Source organism: Neophocaena asiaeorientalis, unplaced genomic scaffold (assembly GCF_003031525.2).
Source record: "Neophocaena asiaeorientalis asiaeorientalis breed wild unplaced genomic scaffold, Neophocaena_asiaeorientalis_V1.1 scaffold100, whole genome shotgun sequence".
NCBI lineage: Eukaryota > Metazoa > Chordata > Mammalia > Artiodactyla > Phocoenidae > Neophocaena > Neophocaena asiaeorientalis.
Genome location: NW_020173955.1, coordinates 3,250,238 through 3,259,053, shown reverse-complemented (window position 1 = coordinate 3,259,053; position 8,816 = coordinate 3,250,238). Strand labels below are relative to the sequence as shown.

The 8,816-nt window shown below is 39.9% G+C and overlaps 1 protein-coding gene across 4 annotated transcripts in view; it reads right to left on the bottom strand.

The window, feature by feature from the left end:
- The window catches only part of USP34 (ubiquitin specific peptidase 34), a 232,622-nt gene that overhangs the window by 159,835 nt on the left and 63,971 nt on the right, over nt 1-8,816 (bottom strand). For all 4 annotated transcript variants that reach the window (XM_024753009.1, XM_024753012.1, XM_024753013.1 and 1 more), the window contains exons 7-8: nt 6,247-6,439; nt 5,038-5,099 (exon numbers count right to left, since the gene is read on the bottom strand). In XM_024753009.1, coding sequence (XP_024608777.1) covers nt 5,038-5,099; nt 6,247-6,439 — 255 coding nt within the window. The remainder of the gene's footprint in view (nt 1-5,037; nt 5,100-6,246; nt 6,440-8,816) is intronic.

Below are 8,816 nucleotides of genomic sequence, written 5' to 3'. Positions count from 1 at the left end.
CAGTGAGAGGCCCATGTACCAAAAAAAAAAAAAAAAAAAAGGGAGAGATGGTAGGAGTGGATTTTTTTTTCTTCTTCAATCCAACCAAATGCTACCTCCAAGAGACATACTTTAGATCCAAAAACAAACAGGTTGAAAGTAAGAGGATGGAAAAAGATATACCATGAAAACAGTAAGCATAATAAAGCTGCAGTGGCTATACTAATATCAAACAAAATACACTAAACTAAAAATTGTTTTAAAGAGACAAAGAGGGACATTTTATAATGATGAAAGGATGAAATTATCAGGAACATAACAACTATAAACATATATGTACCCAACAAAATGTCCTAAAGTACATGAAGCAAAAACCAACAGAACTGAAGGGAGAAAAAGAAATATAGCCAATTCCTACTACTCTTGGCAGTTATATTCTATAACGTCACTGCACTGAATTAGCTAATACTGAACCCCTGAATATTTTTTTAAATTATTGTCACCCACTGCTTTAATGGGTAAAAAGAACATGTCATTAGCATCAAGTGCTTCCTAGAGTGGATTCTCTTTAAAAGAATGACTCAGTGCAATAATATGACTAGCTGTTTGCCTTTGACTGGAAGAAGACAGAGGGTTTGATTAAATGCAAATCTTATATAGTAACTTTAGATACACAATTTGTTCTACAATCCGTTTGCAGAACTCCTTTAAAGAAAGATGTTTCATAAAAAAAAAAAAAAGAAAGATGTTTCACAAAACTAAGATTTGTTTTGAAGTTCCCACTTCAGTCAGAACAATGCAAGGGAGGCTCTTCCCTTTATGTAAAAATGCCATCACAGATAGACCATCAACATCCTTCCCCCTACCCCGTTCCCTCAGAAAAAAGACGTGGCTCTCATTTGCGTATTCCAATGATCTCTCAATGTTGCTTTCTTTTATTTGATCCTCTTTTTCTAAAAACTCTTTTTATAATTGAGGTACAACTGACATATAACATTATATTAGTTTCAAGTGTACAACATAATGATTCAATATTTGTATATATTGCTAAATGATCACCACAGTAAGTCAACACCCATCATCATATACAGTTAGAAAAAAATTTTTTCCCTTGTGATGAGGGCTTTTAAGATCTACTCTCCTAGCAACTTTCAAATATGCAATACTATATTATCAACTATAGCCACCATGCTATACATTACTATCCTCATGACATTTATTTCATAACTAGAAATTTGTACCTTTTGACCTCCTTCACCTGTTTTGCCCTCCTCTGACCTCCACACCTCTGAAACTACCAATTTGTTCTCTGTGTCTATAAGCTTAGGGTTTTGGGGGTTTTTTCCTTTTTTTTTTTTTTTTTAACATCTTTATTGGAATATAATTGCTTTACAACGTTGTGCTAGTTTCTGCTGTATAACAAAGTGAATCAGCTATATGTATACATGTATCCACATATCCCCTCCCCTCTTGCGTCTCCCTCCCACTCTCCCTATCCCACCCCTCTAGGTGGTCACAAAGCACTGAGCTGATCTCAGCATTTTTGTTTTTAAAGTCCGTACATAAATGAGATCATATGATGTCTTTCTCTGACTTATTTCACTTAGTATAATGCCCTCAAGGTCCATCCATGTTACTATAAATGGCAAGATTTCATTCTTTTTTATGGCTGAATAGAATTCCATTGTATATAATATTTCACCATAGAACTGAAAGGACAAAAAAACAATACAGTCAACTCTTGTTACTCATGGCAGCTGAGTTCTACAAAATTGCTGCAGTAAATTTACTCATGTTGAACCCTTGAATCTTAAATCCTAAAAATAACTTATCAGATTCTATTTTCTCTATTTTACAAAAGAGAAAATGAACTTCAGAAGTGCTGAGGTGACTTTACTGAGGCTGCCCCAATACCATGTGCTAGACTTGGGATTCATATCCCTCCAACCGGCCCAGAGCCAGAGCTTCTTGCCCTATACTGCACTGCCTCCTACCACTTCCTTCCTCTGGTCATTTCTGTACCAGCACTAAAACAACGCAGAGCATCACCTTGTATGACTTCAGTTGGAAATGTGCATGTTGGGAGACTCATTTTTTACTGCTCTGTGCATTTCCGCAAATGACCGTGAGGGCACCAAAAGAACTGATTTGGGGTTCACAAATAAATTGCAGCAAATAGGCAAATTAATAAAAACAAAATCCACAGATGAGGATAAACTGAAGTTGGAGACTTCAATGCCCTACTTTTGATAATGGAATAGAACAAGTGTAGGTAAAAAAATCAACAAGGATATAGAAGACAAACAATATTACAAACTCATTAGACCTAAAAGACATCTACTGAACACTCCATACAACAAGAGCTGAATAAACAGTCTTCTTAAGCACATATGAATATTCTGTGGTACAGATCATATGCTAATCTATAAAACAAGACAAATAACCCAACTAAAAGCTAGGCAAAAAGTGAACAATTCAGTGAAGAAGAAATAGAATGGCAAATAACCATATAAAAAGATGTTCCACATCCTTAGTAATTAGGCAAATGTAAATTAAAACCATAATGAGGGCTTCCCTGGTGGCACAGTGGTTGAGAGTCTGTCTGCCGATGCAGGGGACACAGGTTCGTGCCCCGGTCTGGGAAGATCCCACATGCCGCGGAGCGGCTGGGCCCGTGAGCCGTGGCCGCTGAGCCTGCGCGTCCGGAGCCTGTGCTCCGCAACGGGAGAGGCCACGGCAGTGAGAGGCCCGCGTACCGCAAAAAATAAATAAATAAATAATAATAATAATGAAATGCCACTTTATACCCACTATGATGGCTATAATCAAAAAGATAAAAACAAGTGCTGACAAGACTGGGGGGAAAACTGGAACCCTCTCATACATTGCTAGTGGGAATATAAAATAATACAGAAATGTTGGAAAACATTTTGACAGTTTCTTTAAAAGTTAAACATAAAATGATCTTACAAACCAGTGATCACACTCCTACGTATCTAACCAAGAGAAATGAAAACATATGTCCACAAAAAGACTGTACACAAATGTTTAAAGCAGCATTATTCATGCTAATCAAAAAGTAGAAACATTCAAATATCCATCAACTTTGGTAAAAGGATAAACAAAATGGGATATAGCTACATAATGTAATACTATTCAGCAATAAAAAGGAACAAAGTACTGATTCACACCACAACATGAATGAACCTCAAGAAAAACAGTATAAGTGAAAGGTGGCAATGGAAAAAAACACTGTCGTATGAGTCCATTGATAGGAAATGCCAAAAAAGAGCAAATCAATAGAGACAAAGAAGGTTAGTGGGGCTGGCAATAAGAATGGGGATTGAAGGAATTCCCTGGCAGTCCAGCAGTTAAGGCTGAGCTTCCACTGCAGGGGGCACGGGTTCGATCCCTGGGCAGGGAATTAAGATGCCACGTGCCATGTGGTGCGGCCCTGGGTTGGGGGTGGTGGGGAGAATGGGGATTGACTACAAATGGGCAAAAGGGACCTTTCTGAAGTGATGTAAATGTTCTAGAACTGTACTGTGATGATAGTTGCACAACTGTGTAAATTTTCTAAAATTCATTATAAAAACAGGTGAGTTTTATGATATGTATCTGTATCTTAATAAAACTGCTTAAAAAGAGAGACCCAATTCACAGGCTTCGACAATATTTATCACTTTTTGTATTTGCTCCAATCTTTTCACACTGTACAGACCCTTCTCTTCCCAACTTAAACTGTCCTACCCACTATTCCTCAAAACTTTTACTCTCCTCCCTCTTAAGCATATCTTTAGTATGTATAAACCTTACACATTTTTGAATGGAATTCATTCTTTTCTCTATCAACAGCAACACAGAGACCTAACCTGGACATGTGGGGTTACTGCACGAGTGATTCCAGGATGTTGTTTTTATTTTTTGTCTTTTTGCAGGGATAGGGAGTGATTACTGCATTGGCAATTTTAAGATTCTCCTAGAGGCAGTCTGAAGGGGTTGGAGGGTGGGTACTGAGGGGTCAAATGGGAAATCCAGAGCTGTAGTTTTACATACATTGGACATAATCTATATAATATCTTGACTGTGAAATAGCACTCCTAGTATGACCCATAATTTATAATGCTACTACCAATTCTAGGCCACACATTTTAAGGCACCACTGACAAAGAATGTTGCCAAGAGTGAATGACTTGTCTGGTGATAAATCTAAAAATCATAATATGTGAGGGAAAAAGCAGAGACATAGTCTCTGGTTTCCAAATTCAAGAAGGGCTGGGTTCAACTGAGATCAGCTCCATAGAGCAAAACTAAGATCAATGCATAAAAGTTACAGTAAAGCAAAAATATGACTCATTCATATAATTACAAATTTTCTAACACCTTAAGACTTTGTAACTCTGGGGAATTCCCTGGCGGTCCAGTGGTTAAGACTCCGCACTTTCACTGCCGAGGGAACGTGTTTGATCCCTGGTTGGAGAACTAAGATCCTGCAAGCCACACAGCGGCACAGAAAAAACAAACAAAAAACTATGTAAAAAAAAAAAAACAAAACTATGTAACTCTGTTCAAACAGAAAATATTACTACCGAGATTTAAAAAATGATTTCTATACTGGATGGACAACTAAATGGAATAAATATTGGAAAAAATAAATATTTTTAAGTACTTTAAAAAGCCCTAAGCTATAAAAACTACTTCTTTTCATACATGAGCATCATGAACTTCGTTTTTTCCCCGGAAAAATGTGTTAAATGAGATCCTTTCCTGCATCAAGTGTGGTTTCTGAAAACTATCTGTACCATACTCTTTACTATTAAATTCTCCTGTATAAATAGTCTCCCTTTGCATTTTGTGAAAAATAACACGATATATTTTTTTAAAAAGAGAAGTATTGCAATATATTCCTCTGAAAGCTTGTTAAAGACTGTACAGATGAAGCCACAAGGCAAAGAATTTCTAGTAAACACTTCAAATCTAATAAAGTCAATTACATTTACCATATAAACAGCTACACATTAAAATAGTACTTATGCATAAATTAATGCTCCTACTTACGTTTCTGTGTCTGATACCAATGATTCATTATTGCACACATCATTGAAGGTGTGAAGTTGATTCTATAAATAGAGAAAAGAAATTAAAGATTTTTTCCAAAATTATTCTTGCATATGTTAGCAATTGCCAACACAGTTTGATACATGTAGATCATAATCAATAACCAGATCAAAAGTATAAAATATAAGATAGGTAATCAGATATACATATATACTTCCCAATTAGTCTATTTCCTTTATCATTTTTAAACACTAATTCATTCCACAAGTAATACTTAGGCTTTATTCCACTAAGTATGCTAGAGAAAAAGCTGAACAAGGGAAAAACACAAAAATCTAATGCAAGGCAGCAAGTAACATGTCATTACAAACCGAATTTCGGGAAAGGATTCCTAGACATACACTTTTAAGATTTGATTTGGGAAACTGTCATTAAGTGTTTTCAACACTTACAAAGTCCAATACATGGGTAAAATCTAGGTCACAAAATTCAATACATGGGTATAATCTAGCTACTTCAGAATAACTACACTACAAAAACAGGCCCCAAATGTAAAGGAGTAAACCTAATGCAGACCTTGGTAAACCAGAGAAAATATATCCATTCTAAAAAATGCAGCTAACTACTTAGTTCTAGTAAATTGTTGTCATGCAAGAAGACAGACCCAAAGACACTAGGTCTTTCTACCCACCCCGCCCCTCCAGGAGAAGCCAATAATATGTATTTCTCCCTATTTAAAACAGTACTTGCTACTGTGCAAACCAAACATTTCTGTTAGTCAAATTTGGTTTATGGCCCAATAATCTGTGGCTTCTGCCTGGAAAATTAATTAACTACTTATAATCTCCGACTCTTTTTCTCTCTGAAAACACTGCTTTCTAAATGCAAAAAACTGAACAGTTAAAAAAAAAGTGAAAGAAATCAAAAAGACCTAAGGTACAAAACCTTCTAAATCGAAGCCTCAGTCTCCTCGTATTTAAAATAGGGAAAAAGAGAACATATAGAAATTATTTGTAAGGGTCACACAAAGTAATGCATGTAAAGTACTTAGCACAATGCCTAGCATGGCATAAATACTAGGTATTTATGCCACTAGCACTAGGTATACTGGCCACTAGCGTGGCTCCATAAATACTAGGTATTATTATAATGATGATAGTCTGAGAGGACAAACAAAAAATTACCAAAAATAAAGCAAATGCAGCTTACCGTTATCTGACTTAATCCAGCCAACCTCATAGTCAAAGTAGGTGACATAAAGTACTTAAATGCAAGATCTAGGCTTTCTTTATCAAAGCATAACGTCGTGTCCAATGGTTCTTTCACTGTGCTCCACATTAAGTCAGCCATGTTGCGAGCCGCACTCTGTCTTAACTCCTGATCAGAGAGCTTGCATAAATACCTGAAATGATACAGAAATACAACATACACAAAAACTTGCAAACTATTTCTGAAGACCACTCAATAATTCAATAATATTCCTTTGCTCCATACCTCCAAACTGTTAAGTACAGTAGAACCTGGAATCCTGGGATTAATACTCCCAATTTAAACTATTTCTAAGTAATGCTTCAAGGATTGTGACCTGTGGCAATGTGTCCTTTGCTGAGAGTCCAACATAAATCAGGAACTGCAAAGCCTAACACAACATGGAAGGGAGGGAGGGAGGGAGGGAGGGAGGGGAAAGCAGGGAGGGAGAGGAAGGAAGGGAGGGACGAAGAGGGAGGGAGGAAGGGAGGGAGGAACTGCACAGAGCCAAGTCATTTAACATCGGATTCTGCACCTGCACCTCCAGTAAAGCTCTACTATTCTCTAGTACCTGTCATGTATACAGCTCCTGTTTTAGTAAATTTCAGTTGAGTTCATATAAATAGTACATCTACTCCCCAACACAGCCAAAATTCTTCAAACTGTGTACATTTTAAACATCATTCTTTTTTGGCTTTCAAAAATCACAAACCACTGGTTTTCCTCTCAGGCCCTGCCTATTCTATTTCGTTGGTCCCTCCTCCTGTACCCAAGCTTTCAACATTATTGCTCCTCAGGGCTTGTAATGGATTGCAGAAAGGCTCCAAATTCCTCCCATCACTTTATATAGTAGTCTTTGCAATGTGACTTTACCACTCTTCCCAACAAATGTGTCATTTATTCCTCTACTTCCTTGCATCTGAGCTTTGCCATGAAGGTTCCTTTGCCCAGTGGGGTATTAAGAGATGTAACATAAGCAGAAGCTTAAAAAGCCTTTGAGCTTGCCCTCTCTTGCTGGGAACTCTTCCACCACTGAGAAAAGGACTCAGGATAGCCTGCTGGATGAGAGAGACATAGCTAATGCCCCAACTGACATCCAGCCAACTGCCAAGATACATATGAGCACCCTTCCCCACTCAAGACCAATCAGCCTGCCAACCAGAGGACAAATGACTGAGGTTATCTATCACAGAGCACCCAGGTCCAGCCAAGTCAGCCCAGATCAGAAAAGCTAGCCAACCAGAGAACTGTGACAAATAATAAATGGCTGTTATTTTAAGCTACTAGTTTTGGGTGTTTTCTCACACAGCAAAAGCAAACTGATATAGCACTCCATCCTAGATTCACTTCTTTTTTTTTTTGCGGTACGCGGGCCTCTCACTGTTGTGGCCTCTCCCGTCGCGGAGCACAGGCTCCGGACACACAGCTCAGCGGCCATGGCTCACGGGCCCAGCCGCACTGCGGCATGTGGGATCCTCCTGGACCGGGGCACGAACCCGTATCCCCTGCATCGGCAGGCGGACTCTCAACCACTGTGCCACCAGGGAAGCCCCACTTCTTTTTTTTTAATTTAGGCCATGCCAGGTCTTAGTTGCGGCATGCGGGATCTTTGTTGCAGCATGTGGACTCAGTTGCAGCATGTGGGATCTAGTTCCCTGACCAGGGATCGAACCCAGGCCCCCTGCATTGGGAGCATGGAGTCTTACCCGCTGGAACACCAGGGAAGTCCCCTAGATTCACTTCTATTTTCTTTCTACATTCTCTCCCCGGATGACCTCATTTATTCCCATGAGGTTTTTTTTTTTGCGGTACGTGGGCCTCTCACTGTTGTGGCCTCTCCTATTGCGGAGCAGAGGCTCCAGATGTGCAGGCTCAGCGGCCATGGCTCACGGGTCCAGCCACTCCACAGTATGTGGGATCTTCTCGGACCGGGGCATGAACCTGCGTCCCCTCCATCGGCAGGCAGACTCTCAAACACTACGCCACCAGGGAACCCCACCCATGAGGTTTTTTAAAACTTTATTTATTTTTGGCTGTGATGGGTCTTCATTGCTGCCCTCATGCTTTCTCTAGTTGTGGCGAGTGGGGGCTACTCTTCTTTGCGGTGCACAGGCTTCTCATTGCGGTGGCTTCTCTTGTTGCGGAGCATGGGCCCTAGGCATGTGGGCTTCAGTAGTTGCAGCATATGGGCTCAGTAGTTGTAGCACACAGGCTTAGCTGCTCTGCGGCATGTGGGATCTTCCCAGACCAGGGCTCGAACCCATCTCCCCTACATTGACAGGTGGATTCTTAACCACTGTGCCACCAGGGAAGTCCTATTCCCATGGTTTTTTTGTTGTTGTTGTTTAGTTTTTTTTGTGGTACACGGGCCTCTCACCGTTGTGGCCTCTCCCGTTGCGGAGCACAGGCTCCGGATGCACAGGCTCAGTGGCCATGGCTCACGGGCCCAGCCGCACTGCGGCATGTGGGATCTTCCTGGACCAGGGCACGAACCCGTGTCCCCTGCAACGGCAGGCAGACTCTCAACCACT